General features: G+C 51.5%; 1 protein-coding gene across 3 annotated transcripts in view; it reads left to right on the plus strand.

The window, feature by feature from the left end:
- Window positions 1–22,878, plus strand: part of HNF4A (hepatocyte nuclear factor 4 alpha) — a 34,636-nt gene that overhangs the window by 1,768 nt on the left and 9,990 nt on the right. Inside the window, exons 1-3 of one of the 3 annotated variants that reach the window (XM_069872064.1) lie at window positions 15,634–15,858; window positions 19,454–19,631; window positions 21,453–21,547. In XM_069872064.1, the coding sequence (XP_069728165.1) occupies window positions 15,744–15,858; window positions 19,454–19,631; window positions 21,453–21,547 (388 nt within the window). In that variant the 5' untranslated portion in view covers window positions 15,634–15,743. Of the gene's footprint in view, window positions 1–15,633; window positions 15,859–19,453; window positions 19,632–21,452; window positions 21,548–22,878 lie in introns of those variants that run through there. The other 2 variants (XM_069872065.1, XM_069872067.1) reach the window with 2 other exon arrangements.

A 22,878-nucleotide genomic window follows, 5' to 3' on the forward strand; every position in this document is an offset into this window, starting at 1 on the left:
TTGCAGCTGGCTCTAATGCGAGCAGCCGCTTGCCAGCCTTGGCACATCAGTGACCTTAAACACAAGCAGACAAACATTTCCGTTCATTTTTTTCTGCTCTTTTTTCCCCCTTGCTTTTCTCCTAATTTTTCAGCCCGAGGCTCAGCAACTGAGCCGGGCCAGGCACCGGCAGAGCCAGGTACCGTGGGGTGGTTGGGGAAGAATCGCTGCGCATCCCACCTGCAGCCACTCTCCCCATCTGTTCCCATCGGCAAACAAAGGTGCTGTCTGGCCGGTACCCGCTGCCTGCCAGCCTTCCATGGGGCTGGGCTGCAGAGCAGGGGGCCTTGCAAGGGGGAAGAGAGAAAAAGAATAAGGATAAAAAAGTGAGGTGGGCCTCACAGACCAAAGCAAGAGGAAACTCAGACTGTTGGCAGAAGGAAGGGAGTCGTCGTAAATAAAATGGGTGAAAAGCTTATCCAAATAGAGGTGAGGAAGGGCTGACGGGGATGGGGGACTCAGCAGTGCCTGGATTCCCTGGGCTGGGGCTGGGCAGCAGGATGGGCACAGCAGCTGGGATCTGCTGTGGGGCAGAAGGCAAAGTGGTGGCTGAACCCTTCCCAGGGGCACTGGGAAATTTATTCCCTCAGAAAGCGATGGGGTGGTGCACGCAGTGCTGCCGGCGCTGAGCCTCAGCCGTGCCCACCAGGGCTGCCTCGCAGCCAGCCAGCTCCCAGCCTGCAGCAGGATGGATGGAGCACCCCGGCTGGCATCGTGGTGACATTGGCAAGGCACAGCTGGCAGATGCACACAAGGGGCTGCCAGGGGAGCATTCATCCTTGGAGGACTCATATTTTCAGTTTCCTTTGATAGATGGAAAGATTTTCTGATTATTCTGTCTCCCCTTCCACTTCACAGGCTTCAGCATTTCAGCATCCATTTGAAGTCAGGGATGCATTCTAAGGGGGAAGCTGGGTGCCAGCTTGGCCTCAGGATGGTGAGCAGGTCTATCCTGCTTTTTGCAGTGGTGGCATGAGCAATAGCAGAGAGCGGAGCATCCTCCTGTTGCAACCCTTCCCATTCAATCCCTGCCCTAGACTGCAACTCGCATTTCCCCTAAACCGCACCCTGGGAATGTTTAATTCCCTCCAATCAATCCTGTGCCTTGTGTAAAGGACTTGCAGGATGCTCTGCTCTAGGTGGTGACAAAGATTTCCTGTCCCAAGCACCTTCTGTGGGTCTCTGGGTGAGAAGGGAGTCCTGAAGAGCCTGGGGGCATATTCAGCATCCTCACCAGCACCAGCAGCTGAGGATGGACTGTGAGTTAGAAAAGGTCCTCTGGGCACGCTGGTGCTAAATCCCCATGGGAGGTGTGTGAGAGGGTTGGGGATGGAGGGGATGGTCCTCTCCCCAGCAATGAGCATGTGATGAGTCCCCAGCTCCCCCTTTACGCTTCCAGTGAGACTTGAGTGCAATTCAGGCAATTGCCCTCAGTCCCAGCCCAGGCAGCACCACTCCTTCGTGTTTTGGGAGCAGCTCTCAGAGCTGGGGTTCCCTGGAGCTGATGGTTACAGCAGGGACAGGCGCAAGATCAGGGCCAGTTCAGTAAAGCAGCTTTGGAAATTAGCTGAAAAATGCAGGACGTCAGAGCTTCTCAGGCATTTTGGTCCAATACGGTGAATAGTTTCAGCTGAAGAACATAAGAGGAGGCAGAATCTCTGAGTATTTTTAGTTTTCACTGTGAAGTAATTATTTGTCATTGCCAAATGGATCTAATTTTTTATAGGTTTCCCCTAGATATGATCCAAATTGAGCTTTTGCCCCTTAATTTCTCATGCCAGCTGTCATTTAATTCCTCTGTTTGCTCCTTGTGCTCTGTGTCCATGGCCTGCAGGCTGTCAAGGACCGGTGGGTGTTAGGACACCTGCCACAGCCCCTTCCCTGTCCCCATCGTCTTTTGGGAGTGGCAGGATCTGCACTCACCAGGGCAAGAAACGACTGAACAGGTTCTTGCTGCACCCAAGAATAAGCAGTGACGTTCAGATACGATGCAAAAGGGACAATCATTGCTTTAGCTGCCTTGGCCCAATCCTGAGGGCTGTTTGCTGGCGTTCGGTGGACGTTTCCTTGGGGAAGCCCTGGGAATGCTTCCCCCATCCCAAGGGGGCTGCAGGGATGCTGCTCAGTGGCGTGGGGTGGCTGTGCTTGCCTCATCCCAGCTGCTTCTCAGGCCAGCAGCACACCCTCAGCTTTGGCTTCACTTGAAAGCATGATGGTGTTTTTATAAGGGGGAGTGAGCACTGAGGGCTGCTATCAGCCAGCAACGAGCTCCAGCTCTGGAAGAAGAGTGGCATGAAGCTGGGGAAAGTTTGAGGAGTGTCTGAGAGCTATTTTGAGCTCCACAGAGCAGGTGTAGGTCTGCAAGTCAGGCGTACTCAGTCTTCTGCTGACATTTCTTATATGGCATTAAAAAATGATGCTTATTAAAAGTGAGTGCCAAGGAGTGGTGAGTGGTGGTGGTCCTGCAAACAGCAAGCCTGGGTGATTTTCTTTTAAATACAGCAATATTTGCAGCTGAGTCTGGGGCCAGCAGCAGCAGGGGCAGCACATAGGGCAGATCCAAGGGGTACCTCAGGCAGGGGGATGGCTGCTGGGGTCTCTGCTGATGGGCTTGGGTTTAGAATAGGGCAAAGAGTGCAAAAAAGTGTTCACGGCTCTTTGTGTTCATCTCCTTCTCTGTTTGCTTTCCTCCAATATTCAAGCAAATAAGGTTCCTGGCAGAAATGTTAGTGGAAATGGCAAATGTTGCACAGTTTTCATGGAAGGCAGATTTCAGCGTAGTGGCTGTATCGTGAACCCAGGGCTGATAGGTGGCTCTCCTCACCTGTGCTGGGCAGAGGTGCAATGTTCCCACTGGGACCTTCAAGCTAAGCCGGCTCCCAGAAGCAATTATTCCCAGGAACAGCTCCTGTCTAAGCTTCAGCCTGAGCATCAACAGAAATTACCCAGCAAATTCCTTCAGGATATGCATGCCTTAAAAATAATGGTGGGCTCTGGATGGTGCACCAAAGGTGCAACAGAAGCAGTTCCATGCAGAGTGCATGGCTGTGGAAAGGCACCAGTAGTAGAGAAGAAGCAGATGGATCCTGGCTCCAAAAAGCCGAGGGTCTGCATGGCTGAACCGGACTTTCTATCCCAAAATGCTGCAGCCACTGGAGTGACCCATGGTACCCAGAGCCCCAGTGCAGAGGGGTACATGGGGACCATCACCACAGGCTCAAGTCCTCCAAGTCACCAGCAACAAGTTGTCCCAGTGCTAGCATCTCCTGTTGGAAAGAGAACTGGAGGTGGGGAATGGTTGATATTGTGTGCCTCCTGCCATGGCCAGCTCCTCTGGGAGCTGTCAGCTCCTCTCTCTCTGGACACCCTGGTTTCCATCACGGCCCTACAGATCTCTCACCTTGCTCATCCTGCCCAAGGCTGCCCAGGTCAGCACCTCTCTCTATCAGGGTGGGTGGCTCAGCTGCAGCCACCAAGCACAGGGCACCCAAACCCACCAACATGGGAACAGCAGGCACCTTTCACCTGCCTCTGGACCAGAAGCCTGTCCTGGCCATGGGTGTGTGCAAGATTTTATAGGTGATAACCCCTGGGAAAGTGGGAAACGCAGGGAGAGTGGTACACTCAGCTTCCTGGCATTGCCCAACGCTTTCGTTAGGAGAGCCAATGTCAACAGATCGACTTGAAGGAAGGAGCAAAACTAAATACATGGGCACTTCTCAGAACAAGAGCTGTAAAACCTGCGCAAACCTGAACAAGTGCCACAACACTCTTTTATATGCTCAGAATCAATAGTCGAGCCCACTCGACGTGTTTGCTGACACATAAACGACAGCCACCGCGACGCATTTATGGCCCCGTGCTGTTCGTGGAGGCTGCAAAGCCTGGCTCCTCCTGCCCTTCTCAGCCACTTCTATTCCCCTCTGCTCTCAGGGAAGGCTCATCGTCTTGCCACACAGTCCCCAAAGCCGTGATGCTTGTGATAAGAAGCTGCTGATGCTCCTCTCCAATGTGCCAGCTTGCCCCAGCTTCCAGCCAGCTGGGCAAGTCCCACATCCCACTCCATCATCGCTCTGGCAGGGTCCAATCCAGCGCCCTGGTGGAAAGCAGCAGCTCAGCCTGGGAAGAGGTGCTAACATCACACAAGGAAATGGGCTGTGAAGCTGGGTTGCGTGTCATGTTAAAGGATAAGGCAACTCTGAGGGGCTCAGCAGAGGGCATCAAATAACAACTGCCTCACGGAACAAAGCCCTGCCCATCCTACAGGTCCCCATCCAGCCAGACATGTGGCCTCTTGATTGCAGCCTCCACAGCTCGTGAACAGGAGTTGATCCTGCCCCATGGCCAGGCAGGTTCAGGGAGGAGTAGAGAAGGCACCAATGGATGTCCAAGGGAATCAGCCCATGCAGAGAGCCTGGCGCTGGGAAATGATGGGTGGAATAAGGAGGCAGGAGGGGACTAACAGGGCATTTCAGAGCCACAGCCCTGGCTGCTTCCCTGCTGGAAGACTTGCTGGGGATGGAAGTGGTGGCTGCCCACAGTTTGTCCATTGCTGCATGCCCAGGGACCGCCACCATTGGCAAGAAATCTCTCTCAACCTGGGTGAGTTTCCCTGTTACAGGTGTTAAAACCTGTAGAAACAGAGAGGAGGTGTCATGCAAAATTTAGACCTGACTGCCCTCAATGATGCCTCCTGCTTCATGTGGGCATGCGGTGCATCTGCCTCCGTTGCTGGCACACCCCTTCCCTGGGCATGGAGTGAGGTATGCTGGTCGTGTCTTGTCCCTGACCCATCAGGAGCCTTCTGGAAGCTGTTTGCAGCTCTGTGCTCTCCAAATTAATTCGCGTGCATCCCAGGCAGCCCCAGGTGGAAGTAGAGGCTCCCGGAGACAGGACAAGAATGGTTTAGTAATGGTTTTTCTCCATTAGACCCATTGCCTGTGAGATGGTGCTCGGAGTCCAACACCTCTGGAGGGCAGGAATGAGCCTTCTCCTCCTTGATGCAGTGGAAGTAGAGTTGGGCTCAGTGGAGGCAAAGCCATCCAAGGAGGAAGGGAGGTGCAGGAAAAGGAGTGTTTCAGATGGGCTTGGCCACACAGTCAGTTCCTCTGGGCACTGAGGCTGAACAAGGCCAGGCTCACTCCCAGACCCGGCTGCGCAGCTCAGAGCTGCATTGCATAGATGCCCGGTTCTCCCTTTCAGCATCCAATTTATTCCTCAGTACCTGTGAAAACACAGCAAAGTGGCACTCTAATCCTTTACCTAATTTTCCTCCTCCAGGCTTAGCATGGCCACGCAAGCCAGCACACACTCCCTGCAGAGGAGGAAAACTTGGTGCTCTGCAGCCTCCGTGCTCCCCTCTCAACTGGGGCCAATGAGTTGACATGAAAGTGTTGCAGCAGCTTCATCCCAGAAGAAGAAGAACAGAGAGCCTAGCACTGCTGTGGCAGAGAGGTGTTCCTTGTAGCCTGGCAGCTGGGAAATCCCTTTGCTTCCTGCGGGGCTTGCCTTGGCCAGGCTGTGGTGCAAGATGTTAGCTGAAATCTTGGGCTGCCTGGGACATGGAGGCTCCTGGACCTCTCACCAACAGCACCAATGTCCACAATCAATTAAGAAATATCAGCCCTGAAAGTTTTCCAGTTTCCTTGGGAGATTATGGGGAGAGGAGGGCACTGGCACAGAACAGGGAAGCGCTCGGGGAGCTGCAGGCAGGCTCTGGCAGTGATGTCCCCAGGATGGTTTGAGCCTGGAGCTGCTCTCCAGGGTCTGCAGGACACAAAGCTCAGGGGTGCCCAAAGACGGGGATCATGCGCACAGGTACCAACTGCTGCTACCCTGCTCCTTCCTTGCTTCTCCTGTCCCTGAGTGTTGTGATGGCTGCTGGGAGGGGAGGCAAAGGTTGTTTCTCAAAGATAGGGTGTTCTGGTCATTTATATAGAAACATTTTAAAGCAACAGTGACCAGCCTCTCCCCAGAGAGGGACTCAGACCCACTCCCACTGTTAAACACATCCAGGCACATTTTCTGGGGCAGCCTCTAGAGATACATGTGGAGTTGGACAGCCCCTGACCCTCAGAAATGCAGCCGCAGGACAGAGGCCAGGATGAGGGCACCTTGGAAAGGTGGTCCAGAAAGCAGTGGACGTTGCTGTGGGCACTGGCAGTGGGGCACAAACCCGGAGCCACCTTATAATTCCCCTCCTGGTAGTAGTCAGAACCCTTTAAAACCTGTGGCTCTGCGGCACATACTCCTGCTCCCCATCAAATCTCATTGTGACCAGCATTAAGGGATTAGCTGGTCCCTGCCACTGCACTACAAGCAGCTCCTGGGCATGGCTCGTGCCTGGCAGCCCATGGGGATCCGGCCGGCTGGATGGCCCCCTTTGAGGGTGAAACTCCCTTAGCACTCCCTGCAGAGCTGAGAGCCCCTGGAAGATGAATGGCAGCAGATACGACCTGCTCCAGGAAACATCAGGTACCCCCCACGCTCCCCCTGGCACCGCAGTGAGGAGAGAAGCAGCGGCGTAACCAGGGCTGCAGAGGTTAAGTGAATGGAGGGCATCGGCAACCCTGATCTGGAGGCTCCGCTGGGGTTTCAGAGCAGCCAAAATCCACTCATCCCCTACATAAATATTGCTGGTTCCCATCAAAGGCGACCTCCAAGTCGCTGGTTCCTGTATTGCCATGTGTCTGTGGGGAGGGAACATGCCTAATTGTGGGTGGTGATGGCTGATGCCCCCAGGCTTGGTTCTGGGGCTCTTCAGAGACGTACCCCAACGTGGCTGCATGGTGGAGTGGGTGCTGTGACTCCTGGCGGGAGAGGACACGCTGGTGACTGCCTGAGCCACCTGGGAAATTAATTGGTTGTTCTCAGCCCCGTTCCCAGAGCCTGGCATTACTGTCCTGTGCAAGGACGGATCCTGCCAGCTCACAGCCCAACCTCAGGTGCTGCCCCGTTTGCTGCCTGCTCCTTAGCCAACGAGGTCTGCAGCGGGACTTACCCAGCCCTTAATCAAAGCTTAAAAACAACTAAAAAAAACCACTTTCAGTGCAAATCTTATTGCTTGCACAGAGCTCTAGTAGAAAGGTGCTCTAGGTCCCCCTCCGTGGCCCCCTCCAGTGCAGGTCCCTCACCTCTGTGCTCAGCCCTTCAGCCCCAGCAAGGAGGCTGCCCGGGCTCCAGGTGCTGCTGGAGGGATTGCAGGCACTCAGACATGTTTTGAGCATCCTGAGCCCTCAACTGCTGCTTCCCACAGAGCCTCACCCATAAAGCAGCCCCCCAGCTTCTGCTGAACCCCAGGGTACAGCAAAAATGCCGAGGCCCCTCTTGCTTGAGCAATTCCCCCCGAGCAGGGCTTGTGCTGGTGGTGAAGTTCATGCTCCTTGGGGCAGCCTGGACCCCAAGCTGCTATCCCACAGGACGAGCTCCCCATGCGCTGGGAGCCACGTGCTGGGAGCTGCTCCCAGCAAATACCCATGCTCTTAATCAGCTCGCGATTGATTTCGAAAAGTTCATGGCTCAGCATATCATGGCCCAGTGTCTCATGATACATTCGCTGCAAGTGGTTTATTTCCTCAAATGATGTAGTTTATGGTCATAATATATTTTAATTTCTTTATGAGACAAGAGGTTAATGGCACTGGGCCTTGCAGGAGTGTAAAGGGACAAGTAATAGTGCTATCCTACCTTAGAGACACAGGCAAAACGGTCAGAGGCTAATTAGCTGTTTGCCTTCTTGTTGTTAGCTGAGAGCCAGGCAGTTGGCACTGCAATGTCCGGGCCATGGGTTAATGGGATTGTGGGGACGTGTCTTCCCCTCTCTGTGCTGCCCCGCAAAACTTGCACATAGAAAGCTGCGATGTGCCTGTACCTTGCTTCCTGCAGTGTTTTCTGTTCGTGTGGCACTAGGCGGGATGGTTGTGCTGTATAATATAGCGCTGTGGTGGCCACGGGCTGGAGGGGTTTGAAGCTGCTGTGCAGGTGGAGCTCCTGAGCAACGTTTTGCTCTTATGCCCTGGCACTGGCTGTGTTCTGCCCACTGAGGACACTGAGGACAAGACAAGCCAGTCAGGCACCTACACACCCTCTCAAGGCAGTCTGTACACATCTCTCAAATTTTAACTTACCACCCTTTTTTGGTTTTTTGGTTTTATTCCCATGCCCAGCCTACCTTTCCCAGTTCAGACCTGAGCAGTGTTCCCACCTGTGGCAGCTTTCCCCGTTCCTAATGCTGCCTCCCATCAGACATGTATGTTGTCCTTTCCCAAGATGGTCCCCCAAAGCTCAGCTCCTCCTGAATTTACCAGTTACCCCGATGCAGGAGGAGAGCAGCTGGAGTGGCCGAAAGCTGCTAGATTTGGGAAGATGCTTTTCTGCCCTTGAAAAGCCTTTGACTTCCCTTCCTCTGCGGACACAGGCTCAGCCTGTCCCCTCGCTGCCCTCGCCCCATCGCAGCTCTCCCAACACACCCCTAATAGCTTTGCAATTCTTTGTCTTAATTTCTAGCGAGGGCTGATCCAGGGAGCCCCAGTAGTGGTTGGAAGTCACTTCCAGGCATGGCTTGCTGATACACCCACCTTTGCCAAAAAGATAAATTTAAAAAAAAAGAGTAAAACTTGCTTTGTAACCTTTGTTGATTTTGGCTGTTCTCCTCTTTCACCTATTGCTTCATCAGCTGGAATGATTCAGGGGCTGTGTCATGTGTGTGTAATGAACATATAAAGTCAATGAAATCCAAAAGCTCTACAAAAAATGCCAGGGGTGAGGGGAGAGACTCACTTGCCTGCCAGACTGAATTCAATAGGGATCTTCTTCCTGGGAAGCTTCAATATTAATTCAGTTCAAAAGGGGTCATATCAACCTGCTAAACAAGTTCTCACCAGGTCCAGAATTGGGCTGCTGAGATCCCTGCCATGCTAAAGGCATGAGCTGGTGAGGCATGGAAAGTAACAGGTGCTCGCCGTTGGCACTAAATCCTCTCTCAGCACTGCTCTTTCCCCAGGGCTTCTGCTCCCCAGTTAAATGGAGCTTATACTGCTGGGTTTGAGATGAGCCAGTGGAGACAATGAATCTAGAACAGCACATGGCAAAGTCAGAGCTTTCCAAATCAGCAGGAGAGTGTTTTACTGGGAAGTGTCTGGGTCTCCATTGGGTTGAAGTGTGGATGGAGTGCAGTTCCCACAGCACACGGATGGAGTTGAGGCAAGTGGGAGCAGCCGTGGGAGCGATAGCTTGGGCAAAGTTGCAGCCTGCCATGTAATGGAAGAAAATGAATCCAACAGTTCTTTGTCGCTTGGTCTTGAGCTCATTGTGTGATTTTGCTTAAAAACACAGTAGGAAAATTCTCAGAGTCCACAAGTGCCAATGAGTGGGTCCCGAGAGGACAGATGCTGTTTTTGAGGGCTGCAATGCAGCTGGAGTGATTACAAATACACCAGCAAATGCACTGGCATTTTCAGGCACAGCTGCCCTTCTGAAAGCAGCTAAAACTTACTGTCCCTGCAAAGCAACAGCTCCCAAGAGTACTAATAATTACTTCCTCAAGTGTTCAGAGCCTTTACTAGGGCAGGATAATAAACCCATTTCTTGTCCTGGGATGAAAGATGCACAGTGTTATTGCTAGAGCAGTATAGGATGAAATGATCTGTCTGTCCCCGTGTTTGCAGTTCTTTCCCACCAATTTTGTATAGCAGCTATTCATTTTAGCTCCAATAATTGCCTCCAGCTCCAACATCCATCCCAGCTTCAGCTGAAATGCACATGTGATTTTTGGAGAGGAGTTAAGCAGAGTCTGCTACCTCCTTCAAAGTGTTTCTTCCTTGTGTCCAAACCCTGCCTCGATTATCTGTTTGGTGATTTTATGGCCTGGAGACCTGGACTGTTCTGGTTGGTTTGGCTACTTTCTGATAACTTTGGCATTGGTGGGAAACAGGCTGAGCTTGCAGTGAAGGTGCCTTCATCACCCCTAGCTATGCCAGGGCACCCAGGGTGCCACCACACGTCACACGTTCCTAAGTGACAGGGGACAGGACAAGAGGGAATGGCCTCAAGCTCCGCCAGGGGAGATTTAGGCTGGACATTAGGAAAAAATTCTTCACAGAAAGGGTCATTGGGCAGTGGCAGAGGCTGCCCAGGGAGGTGGTTGAGTCACCTTCCCTGGAGGTGTTTAAGGCACGGGTGGATGAGGTGCTAAGGGGCATGGTTTAGTGTTTGATAGGAATGGTTGGACTCGATGATCCGGTGGGTCTCTTCCAACCTGGTTATTCTATGATTCTATGATTCTAAGTTCACTAGTGACAGTGTGTCCAGGATCTTTTCAGGCATCCTGGGCCTTTCCCCCAGCTCCAAACAGTGTCTGTCCCGAACCACAGCGACCGGCACTTCGGCGCTAGGGAAAAGTAATCCCCAGGAAAAATTTGTTGTTGAACAGAGCAATAAAATGCCAGCATCCTCCCCCATGTGTGGATCTGACACACGGCTGTGGCCACCTCCTGCCTCTCAGGGCTGGATCTTTCTGATCCACCTCCCTGGATGGAGGTGGTGGATCTTTCTGGTTCACCTCCACAAAGTGTTTTGCCAGGGCAGGGACGTGCTGTGTGCAGCTGGCAAGGGGCAAAGAGACCCTAAACAACTCCTACTGAGACATCAGTTTTTCTGGAGACTTCTTGCTGCTGCTGGGGACATCCTGGGGATGAACATGCGAGCAGAACCCCATGTGTGTGTCCATCATATGATTGCTCGGTGTGGAAGCAAAGATCTGCCGCTTGAACCAGGTGCTTGTTTCAGCTGCACTGACCTGCAGCCCCCCAGCCCCCGTGAGATTCCTTAGAGCTGCTTATTAACACACTGACAACTCTGCTCCAGAGTCACAGCACACGGAGACAGAAGGCAGAGGGATTTGACAGTGTGGCCTAAATATCCCTGTTTACAAAAACTCTGACAAAATACAAGCCCTTGGCTTTATCTTTGCCATTTGGAAATAGCCACAAAGCAAATATGCTTAAGGCATGAAGGGAGGGGGATTTATATTGACTTTAGAAAACACTGGTCTTTAAAAACAGGAAAAAAATGCTCATCCTCAGGCTGTGCCGACTGGGTGCTAGAACCAAAAGGCTTGCATACAGGCTTAAAGCCTGCCTGCTAATCTGTAGCAGTTCTGTGTGAGCAAGTCATGCAGTAAACCACTCTCTGTTAATTTTTTAATGCAGAATAAACAGGTCAAGAAATGATTAGCATGAGAATAAGTTGAGCTTAATTGGGAGATTCAGAGAAGATGAGAGGGAAGAGGCAAATTGGAGTTATCAGTTAACCATACAGAGTTGCTCTGCCTCCACAAGCTCATGTTCCCTCTTGTTTTCCATCCCCGCTGAAGTTGCCCTTTTTTTCCCCCTTCCCTAATTTAAATGATGAGTTAAAATTGCTGGTATAAGCACAATGGAAGCCCTTGTTTCTCCTTCTTGTTTTCTACCTGCAATGGCTGCCCAAATGAATTGCAGGTGATAAGGCTCCTACCTGGTTTTTCCTGATGGTCCTTCCCATTCTGCATGTAGAAAGGGACCTGCTGATGTTAAGGTCGAAACGCATAAAATCCGCTTTGTGTAAGTACGAAAGCTCTGCTCCAGTGCAAAAATTTCAGTGCAATCCCAGCAGATCCGGGGACTAAGTGTAGGCATCCGTGGGCAAGGGGAAGAGCAGCCCTCGGAGCTGCTTGGAGTGGAGTTTGGTCAGTGGTCGGAGATCTATATTCTCAGATAGGCAGGACTTTGTCCACAAACTGGAATTTGAAATTTCAAAGGGGAAAAAAAAAAAGCAGAAGGGACCTTTGCATATCTGGAGATGACTACGGTGGTGACATTCCCCTGGGACTTTTGTTCTTTGTCTTGTAACTTGGCTTTGTGCTTCCCCAACAGCTCGCTCAGTGAAACAGTGATGGGCTGAGCAAAGGCCCTGACCTGGTTTGGGACTTTCCTGCTCTGGAGAGGCTTTAGACCCATCTCAACTTCACTTGAATGCCAAGGGAAAGCCACTCCAGTCCCACAGCAGCCCTGGGGCTGTAAATGACATGGCAGGGTTGATCTGGAGTTGGGATTGCATGGGGCAGCAGTGGCATCACTAATGTAAGCTGAGGTTGGTCCTGCTAGTTCTTGGCACTGGCATTTCTGTTGGGGATTTCTTGAGAATGCAGAGCTGTGAGAGTGAAAAGCAGAGGGCAAGAGGGATCCAGGCTCCTGGTTGCAGCCTGATCACTGTCCATGCTCAGAAAGTCCACAGGTGACCCCAAACTAGGGGTTTGTTTGATGCACTGGAGGGCAGGGCTGTGGTACTGTGCAGGCTGGAGAAATGGGCCAGCAGGAACCACAGCAGCAAAGCCCACGCAGAGGACACTGAGAGGACAGGGACAGGCTCTTTACAGGGTACATGGTGAGAGGAGATCAACAGGTATAAGGATTGAATTGAGAGTGGTTCAGACAGAGTCTAAGGAGAAACTTCTTCACCATGAGGACAGTCAAGCATTGGTGCCAGTTCCCTAGAGAGGTTGTGCAGCCTCAGTCCTTAGAGGTATTCAAGACCCAACCAGATAAAGCCTGGAGCAGCCACACTGCTCTCACTGCTGGCCCTGCTTCCAGGAAGAGGTTGCAGTAGAGATCTTGAGGATCTTTCCAACCTCAATTATCCTTTGATCCTACAATATCCAGTAAGAATGGTAGCTGATGGCATCCTTACCATAAATGCTCTACTAAATACTCTATTCCTGATCCTCCTCTACTGAGAAACATGGATCTTATTTTCAGGGAATCCCCTTTTGCTTTGGATGGATTTGCCAGTCAGATTTCTACAGATAAGGCAGAATTAGTGTCGTGATGTGCCAGTGTGGGGAAGGATTTACTGCTAAACAAATAAAAATTAAGCAATTACTTGGTGCAGAACACTTTATGCTCTGGAGCTGTCATGGTCTCCTTTGCAGCCCTCTCCTGGCATAGGAAACAGCGAGTGGAGGGCACAGAAAATGAGGACAGGGAGACAGAGGAGAGGGTCTGAAAGCCGAACTGCCCCTGAGCACCTGGCATGGGAACAGCCTTTGCCTGCCAGTGGGAATTTGCCAGCTAAGAGTTGTCCCTTTCTGGAATAATGACAACAAAACATCTTCTGTAGGACAGAAGTGTCTGAATCAGTCCTATAACCAGCTACTGACTGGAGCATCTCAAACCTAGAACAGCTGCAGGCCTCAGGGTCCTGTTGGCTAGTAGGAGCTATGTCTACATTGGCAAGCTGTCCCAAAACCCACCACACAGGGATATCAGAGAAGATAAGGACTCCCTAGACAGAACATCCTCAGGGAAACATCCATCTTCTGCAGCAGATCATGCCTGGGGAGCTGCTAATACCCTTCCACCACGAGCCCATTTCTGGGGCAAAGGAAGCACAGAGTGTCCTTGGCTGGTCTGGTCCTTGACCTCCATCCTGAGACAAGGGGGTTGGGAGGGGACACTGGCAATCGATGGAAAACACTGGTAGTGAGAAAACAACAGTCAGCACAACCCCAGGGAGGAAAATGCCACGTCCCATTGAGAGTTCCAGCCTCATGAGCCACCTAATGCTGTCCAAACTTCCCAATTCCTTATCTGCTGCTCTGCTGTACAAGCTGCCTCTCCAACGTCTATTCCTGGCCCTCTTAATCCTTCCAGCCCAGGCAGCAAACAGCCTTTGCAGCCTTCCTTGCTCAGCAGGCTATTTAAGCAAAGGGTTTGTTTTGCTGAGCGGAGCAAAACGGACCATGCATTTACGATATTTTACTAGACGCAGCGGCAAATCCTGCACATATTTGACCGAGTGTCTGTAGCGTTTATCTAATCAAAGGGATCACCATGGCCTGGGCAGGATTGGGATGGGGGTCCCTGGGACGAGGCCATGGAGGGGCCTGTGCTTTACCTTAGCATCCCCATCCACATTGTAAAAACAATCTTTGGCTCAGGACTGCTCGTGCTGAAGGGAAGAGCCACCAGCACGTGAGTGTGGAGACCTCTGGCCTCTCTCTCTCAGGAGCACAGTCTGGATGACTGTTTTCCCTGCAGCAAAGGATCCTTTATCACCAGACCCAAATGAGAAAGCAGAGGCTCTCTGCTGTTCTCAGCTTTGCTGCTGCAGACATGTAGCCTTAAGGCAGAAGAGCTGGTTGGAAGTGCTACATTGGTCATAGTTTAAGGGTGAAAGGGCTGCTTGAACAATCATTTTTGTGCTCCTAAAATGCGAACAGCAAATTGTTGCCAGCATCACTGCCCAGAGCCGTGTGCTGCTGTGGAGCCAGAGACCTTGGTGTCACGATGTGGCAGCGATGCCACCGTGTCCAGGGCAGCTCCGAGTGCCAGCAGGGCTGGGGCTGCTGGGAAGCACAAATACGAGTCAGTTGGGAGCCCAAGTCAGCAGCGCGTGGACACAGTCACCCGCTGCTGGTTGCGAAATCCCAACCCGCTGTGGTTGGGATGTTTTCAACACTGAGCAAGCTGATAGCAAACCATTAATTGCTGATTCTCCTGTGCCATCCAGCCAGTGCCGTAGAGCAATCAATTATATTCTCACTCCGATCTTGTAATTACACTGAAGCATCTCGGTCCTGTTTAAAGCAGAGGAGTGATGTGCCCAGGGTCAGCTGGGGAGGAGAGCAACCAGGTTAGCAAGGAGGAGAGGACATACAGCTCTGCCACTCACTCTGGTCCCCAACACCAGCAGGATCGGACTCAAGGTCTGGGCAAGGTGGCAGCACCATGGTTGTTGCCAGCAGCAGAGCTGGCACCAGCTGCACCCACAGAAGGAAAAACCTTGCTGCAGAGTAAAACTCTGCTATGTTGTAAAACACCTAATGAAAATTTTAAGACACGGCAGTCAAAACCTGAGGCCGGAGGATGTCTGGCACAGGATGACTCTGGTGGTGGGACAGGAGCAGCCCCCGTGGTGCCCAGGACACCCTTGCCACCCCCCGGTCCCACTTGCTGTTTGGGCACTGTTACGGAATGGGTTCTGTTTGTAGGGCATCCAACCCTTGTAAAACTCAGTTTATAGGGAAGTAAAAGGAGTTGTATGTCATTACTTTGCATAGCAACGTGTAAATTGCCAGGCAGGTGCTGACCTTCCCTGACGGGGAGGGAGAAAAGGCAAAAGGTGTGGGAGAGATGGAGGGAGCGAGAGAAAGGAAAATAGGGAGGAGAAGGCAGCCAGTGGTGGAGAGGGGAAGGCAGTGACAGATGTGAAGAGCAACCTTGTTCTCCCAGCTTTTTTTCCAAGTTTGCCACTCCAAGTACAATTAAAACCAACACCAGCACCCAGTATCAAGGTCAAAAATACCCCGGGAAGGTGTTCCCTCACTGACAAGCGTCTGTTCCCTTGGTCTTGCCTGTACCCAGGAGCCAAGATTGGCAAAGAACCTCGAGATTCAATCATAAACAGTCAACAAGAATCACTGCTGCTCCACCAAAAAAAAACAGCTTAGCAGCGTTCAGCAGTGGGTGAGATGATTAAAGATTAACCCCCTACCTCCTGCCTCCACCCCTCTGGGGAGTATAGGCCTTGAGGCTCAGCAAATCCTTTCAGAGAAATATTTGAAATAAAAGACAACAGATAGGGGACGCAGCGAAGGCAGAGAGAGGCAGAAGGGCCAATAGCCTCGGACAAGGGAATCGGTACAATCTGGCCCGTGTTTGCTGAGGATAATGCGCCTTTCCAAAGCCCTAATAGACATGGAGATGGCAGATTATAGTGCAGCGCTAGACCCGGCGTATACCACCCTGGAGTTTGAGAACATGCAGGTGCTGGCTATGGGCAGCGGTAAGTCCCCTCTGTCTTCTTACCTGGGATCAGTTGGGGCTGCAGGAGGAGAAGTGGCCGGGGTGGCCGCTGAAATGCTGCCAGGGAGGGCTGGGGAACAGCAGGGGTGTCAGCTGGGGGCTCACTGGGGGGTTTCCATCTCCCTTACGGAGAAGTAGAGGTGGTGGAGCGATAATGCCGTGATGAGTGCAGGTGGGATGGTGCCCTGCAGCCCAGACACCTCGGGGACGGGCATACACCAGGGCTGCAATAAGAGGGGCTCACCACTCAGGCAAGGGACTGGGGCTGAGCACCCACCCCAGACCCCAACCCCCAACCAAGAGAAAAAAAAAAACAGCCAAAAGCTTCTGAATGAAGCACTGCTGACAGCTCACCAGGCAGACAACCGAGCCTGTGGCTCCAAAGGGAAGAGCCAGCCCCATCCCAGCAGCAGCTAGCTGGACGTAGGATTTCCAGGAGCAGAATGCCATTTAGTGCCTGGCAAGGGTGGAAATCACTGTGAAAAGCTATTCAAGCACTGACCCTGCAGCTGCCCTCAGGCTGTGGCCCTTCCCTGTGAAAGGCTTTGGTACAGGGTGGGAATCCCTTTCCTGGGAGGCTCAGCTCTCTGGGAGAGGGGCCAGGGGACCTGGTGGGGTTAGACAAGCATTCTCGTCCTTTCAGGAGGATAAGATCACACTTAACCCACCAGAATTTGCAATGGCGGTCCACCCATTTGGAGACCAAGGAGTCCTGGTGATTAAATGCTCAGAGATAACAGGAGATTCCTCTCCAAGTCCCCCCTAAAGCCTCTCTAAATATGGGGTTAATAACTAAATGAAGCACGCTGCAGAAATGACACCCCCCCCAAACCTTTTCCTCTTGCCTGCTCTGTCACCAAGGCTGCAGGGACACCCCTGTCTGGGGACGGTTGTACTGGTGGCTTGAGCTCTCCCCTCACAGCCTATGTGGGTCTTTCACGGATTAGGGCTCTCCATCCATCACGGATGTGACTCCACAGTGCTGAAGTGGCTCTGCTGTACAATAACTCCCTGGCAATTTGGGTCTCAGCCGCCTCTCAGCTCCCCAGGCTGGCCCTACCCACACAGTGATCTCAGAGCCCACTGCTGATGCCCATCTGGACCTTCCAGGACAAGCCCAGGTCTTGTTCCCTCTCTGTACCCCTCTCCCACCCAGCACAGAAGCTCCTGCACACGGGTGATTGCTTCCCCGTGACTGAGGGCTCCATGGGGCAAAGGGAACAATAATTTTATATGCTGAGATCAGGTGCCACACGAAATACGCCCTGGAGATGGATGAGTCAGGTGGATCAGGTGGCACCAACACCTCTCCTCCTCCACTGCCCAGCTCCAGACACGGGGCAGGTCTCACCTCCAGGGCTGCTTTGGCATTCCAGCAACCGCTCACACCTCTACCTGCAAAACCTCCACCTCTTTTTCTGGCTGAGAGCTGTAGGAGAGCTTGGCCACTGCCCTAGCCCAGTGCTGGCTGCTCAGCAGTGAGTAAGTTTGCCATCGTCACAGACTGAACACATCCCATGTTCAGATAGGCTCGAGGAGCTCCTGGCCTCCTAACACAAGTCTCTACTCTGAGAGCTCGCTTTTCAAGTAGGATTTCTTCTTTCCTTCATTTACCTTAACTACGAAATAGCCCCGTTAAACCCATTTCATTGCAGCAGCCAGAAGCCTACATTTCTGGCACTATAAAATACACTTAATTGGAAAATTACCCATTAGGCAGTAATTTCATTGTTGGTTGACTGTTAGGCTAAGATGTTGTAATTTCTTTGATACTGGTGCCAGTTTTTCCTGTTCTATGTTCATCTGATTACAGCATGATATACTGCTGGAAAGGGATTTATCTAGGCTGCCACAGATACCCACTTAACGCGATTATAGGCACATTGGCTCTTCCTTCTTCTCTGGTGCGAGCCCTGGGTTTAGCTGAAACTGGAAATCTAACTTTCTTCTGGAACGACCTCCATCCAGCTAAACCCTGGGGATGTCTTTGGAGGAAGGAGGTTTTTGGATGCAAGCTGCTTGCAGGGATGAGAGACAGCCAGAGCTGACTGGGGAGGGGTTCAGGGCTTTGGGAGTGGAGAAGTGCATTGCACAGGCAGCGCCGCACACACAGAAGTGCGAGTACACAACAGGGTGTGCCAGGCAAGGACACGGAGAGGCAGAAAACTGGCTTGGGTAACAAATGTAGGAGGGACACAAGGGATTAGAAAGACCAAAAGCAGGCAGGGAAATGAAAGCTGCTACCAGAGCCAGGGAAGGGGGTGGCTTGAGATTTCCCAATGTCAATTTACTGCCAAGGAACACAGAATCTACTCCAGATTACTTGTGTCAAGGCATGGCTTGAGGAAGCTGTGCAGCACCTACCACAACATCCCTATCTCTACAAAATAAATGCTAAAATTGTAGCCCTGTCCCAGGCAGCATTACCTTAGCCCCCTCCAGAACCCATGCTCCAGCCACCAAAACAAGTTGAGAGCTTTTTATAGCACCCTTTCTGCTGGGTGCTAAGTGGGAGCAGCTGTGGCCCTCCCAGGGTGAGAGGTAATTGTGTCCCTGCCAAAACCAGAGACCAGGGACTAATAGACTTGGGTATTAAAACCTCAGCAGGTTTCTATAGCATAGTAGATCCTGGGTATCACTTGCAACTGGGTTTTCCACTGAGGCAGGGGAATGTGCATGGGAGGAGACAATTAGATCAACTGAATTAAGGGCTGATCCCTTCAGCCTTGAGGTTTGTTTGGCTTTGCTGGAGGGGTTTTAGTGTAGGGCTTGTATGGTTTTGAACCTTTCAGATGTCCTTTCCTACAGAAGCTGCTGTAATTCCCTGTCCTCCCAAAACAGCCCTGCAAATGCCAGCCCTCTTTGGTCTGTAAGGACATTGGTCTCAGCCTTGGTGTTAGCAGGCTCTGGAAGACAGACAGCACACAGCCTCCTTCATGCTACAGCATCACCATTTTTTTCTGGGTTAGCTTGGTCAGTCCTTCCTTGCACAGTCAGAGTCTGCCCACATGAGTTTTCCACTGGAGTCATTTGAATTTGTTGTGCCCTTCAAGTCTTTTTTCCCTGAAGAATCCCCATGCAGGTCGGAGCTCCACGCCTCGCAGAAAGTCTCTCCAGCAAAGGGAGCTGGTCACCTCATTTGCTCAGGGCTGCCTTGGGCTCTTTTGGTGCTATAACACAAACACCTCTCTGATAAATCAGCTGCTCACCCTGAGCTGTAATACCTCAGCTTTAACTCTGGGCCAGCTTTTCCTCTGGCCACACTACTGCAGCCCAAAGCATCTGCAAATCCCCGAGGAATTTTGGCTCTGCTCTGTGACTCCTGAAAAGGGGGTTCTGCTTAGTCTGAAAACATTGGTGGAGCGAGGCTTTTAGGAAGAGCTTTCACACTCTGGGGGGCTTTTCAGCACTCAAAATGCAATGACTTAAGCACCTACCACTTCTTACACACCTCTCTGCGGGCCCCTGCCACTTCAGCTGCCTGGTTCCTCCAAAAATCAAATTTCTCACTGGAAACCAAGTTAGGAAATGTCTGTCTGTCTCACTGTTGTCTTCTGCCTCTGTCCTTCCCCAAGCAGACACGTCTCCATCTGAAGCAGCCAACCTCAACACTTCCAACAGCATCGGGGTGAGCGCGCTCTGTGCCATCTGCGGGGACCGTGCCACGGGCAAGCATTACGGGGCTTCCAGCTGTGATGGCTGCAAAGGCTTCTTCAGGAGGAGCGTGCGGAAGAATCACATGTACTCCTGCAGGTACGGACAGAGTCATATCTGTGAGGCAAACCAGTCCCCAGGGTCTGAACAGCAAAGCCCCTCAGTATGCAGCAGCATTGTCCTTCATACTCTTCATCCTCCCTGCATACTCCATCACCTTCCTTGACCTCACTCTCCAGCTGGAAAGGGATGGAGACGGCCCTCGCTCTGGGATTTCCCTCCACTGATCACTGCTGAAAGACCCTGGGAGATCCTACCCTGTTCTTTAGGGGCCATGCACGTGTTCTTTGCGGATGCCTATGGGCAACTGTGGATGTGACCAGCAAGCGAGGTGGTGCCAGGGGGAGAAACATTATTAGAGGGGCTGAGCACCTTCCTACTCTGTGCCCTGAGAGCAGCACGAACCCTGCTCGCTCCCTGGGGTCACTTCAATACCCTTCCAACTCTCTTCCATCATGAGAAGTATGTCTTCTCTCTGCCTAAAATGCTGTCACTGGTTGTTACATGAAAAAAAGAATATCTAAGGACAGAAGCTGGGCAGTGTAGCGTGCACATCTACGTGTATGAGACAAGCATGTTGCTCCTGCAACTTATGCACGGTGCCTTGTGTTGTTGGTGGCAGCTCACAGCTCTGCCGTGCCATCAGGGGCTGAGATCTCCCTGTTTCGAGCAACTGAGACAGAGAATTGCAGGGGAAATTGAGGAATTCTCAGCTCAGCTGGTCTAAATCACTCGGGCTTTTTGAGTGAGTTACTCCTGATGGCCCGACAGCCACTTGGAGAGTGGGAACAGCAACATGACTCTAAAATCTGAGTGACAAAAAGAAGCCCTGAGTTTATAAGTGCACATGAAGCACATTATAGCTTGCATTCCAGGGCTGTTGAGGCTGGCTGCCCAGGGAGCCCCACAGCTCCAGTGGGAAAAGCCAAGGTGCCCAGTTCTTTGGAGACAGGGGCTTTTATATAAAGAGCTACAGAAATACTTAAAAAGGTGCTTTCAGACTTTCATTTGGGGAAATCATAGCTTGGGGCTTTAAAAAGTACAGTAGAAACAAGCCTCTTCAAAAGCTATGGAGCAGGGCATGGCTGAGAGCCCTTTCCCAGCTCTGTAAACCTTTGCCTTTACTTTACTAGTAAATCAGAGCAAATTTGCAAGTGGAATTCATGCTGCAAATAGCTGCTCTGCTTGTGCTGCATGCAAAAGTCACACACATGGAACATCAGTGTCTGCCCTGCCCTGTGCGATGGTTTTGTTGATACAAGTATGGATGGAAGGAGCTGGTTGCTTCCGAAGTCCTCTCTGAAGTGCAAGTGGCTGCAGAGCTGTTTGCCCAACACTGATGCTCCTTAAAGGTCAGAAGCAATTTGTCTGGATCCCAGACACTGCCCTGGAGAGATGCAGGGAGTTAAACCCACTTCTTAGTTTTACTAGCTCCAGAACAACCTTCTACTCTATTCAGAATAAATGCATTCTCCCTCTGTTCTAGCAGAGATCTAACTTACAATAGAGGTTACAAGTTGGGTCAAACCCACCTGGCTCACACTTTTAAATTCACTGGGGATTCTTAGTCCATCATGAGCATCGTGAGCCTAGTGGTTAGTGTGTTAGACCAGCAGCCTGAGCTGCATGCGACTTTCAGCTCTAGCCCATCCTTATATAACACCCAGAGGTAGAGCAGGGGGCTGAGCTGTTCAGTGCAAAGAAGAAACCTCAGGTTAAAGGAAGCATCTAACTGGCACAGGCTGGGGCTCCTTTCTCAAGGTGAGCCCCTGGGAGCGTGCTCTGAGCATATCTTAGAGCTTGGTGCTTCATCTTCTCAGGCTCAGTCTTGCTGATCCTCACACATCTCTTTCTTCCCAGGTTTAACAGGCAATGTGTGGTAGACAAAGACAAGAGAAACCAGTGCCGATACTGCAGGCTTAAGAAGTGCTTCCGAGCAGGAATGAAGAAGGAAGGTGGGTGACAGGATGGCTTCCCTGCAATCCCACCAGCAGCAATCATGCTGCTGCACTTGTTCACACAAATTGCACCTGGGGCTCTTCAGTTCCCTCTCACTCACACTGACACACACATCACCTGTGCTCCCACACAGCCTGGGCAACTGAGTGATTTGGGAATGCTTTTCAACATCAGTGAGAAGCAGAAACTTCAGAGAAGGTTTGGAATTTTGGAAACACTTTAGGAAAATAGCTGTAAGTGCTGTTCCCCACAGTCACCATTAAAGTCATGGCTGGATGGGTCCAACTGTCATTTTGCTTCATTTTTTCCTAAAGTTCCTATAGATTCTTGCTGACCTTCAGCAGAGAGCTTAGTTTTATCTGATACACCAGCCTCAGCAAAAAGGACTCGGAGCAAGATGGAGCATTTTGGCTATTTAACTCCATTCAAAACTAGTGAAGATATCCATCCCCTGTATGGTCCAGGCTCACCCAACCACTTCCCTGCCTCTCTGTCTCTGCAGCCCTTCCGGGTCCCCATGACTCAGACACGACAGGACAGGATTCACCTTTATTTAACCCTGCTTGGTTCTCAGCAGCACTCACAGTGGCAAAGAAATGAGAGGCTGCTGTGGTCCTGCTGGTGGCTCTGTTGAACGAGGGACAAACTGCCAGAGGTGGCCCAGAGGAGCTGCCTGGCACCTCGCAGAGCTCACCCCATTGATGTCTACAAAGGGACAACCTTTGGTTGTCATTTGGCCTTGTTCTTCCATGCAGAGAAGTTAAACCTTGTGCTACCTCCAGTTCACACCTCCTCAGAGAGAAACTTGGGAGAAAAGGGGTCTTTGAAGGCAACAGGGAAGTACCAGAGGTATCTGGGTAACTCCCCCAGGATCACCTACCCCTGGGAACACCTCTGAGTGAGAATATTTCTTCCTTGTTAAAGGATAGGAGGTTTTGCAAGGAATTTGGCTTGACTTTTCCTGAAGAACATAGGAATCCTCCTCTCCCTACAGCGCCTGCTCATCCCATGCCCAGAGCTTTGCCGTTGTCTGTTAATATTCAATAGAAGTTACATTAGGTGCATGACCAGCTAATACTGAGCAAACATTTGGAAAACATCATGGCGTGACTGAACTCGGGGGCCTGCTACTGATAACAAGCTGCATAACCTTGAGAGCTCCTATTTACAGCCGCTGACTGCAGGGCTTTTCTTCTGGCCCAGCCTCATTATTGCTTTTTATCAAGCAGATTTATACATCGAGAACGTATCAATCCAGAAAGCCACCAGCCTAAGGCAGGGACTGTTCTGTTTCTCGTGCTATCGATCAATACTTTATTTGAGCAGA

Source organism: Phaenicophaeus curvirostris, chromosome 18 (genome assembly GCF_032191515.1).
Source record: "Phaenicophaeus curvirostris isolate KB17595 chromosome 18, BPBGC_Pcur_1.0, whole genome shotgun sequence".
Taxonomy (NCBI): Eukaryota; Metazoa; Chordata; class Aves; order Cuculiformes; family Cuculidae; genus Phaenicophaeus; species Phaenicophaeus curvirostris.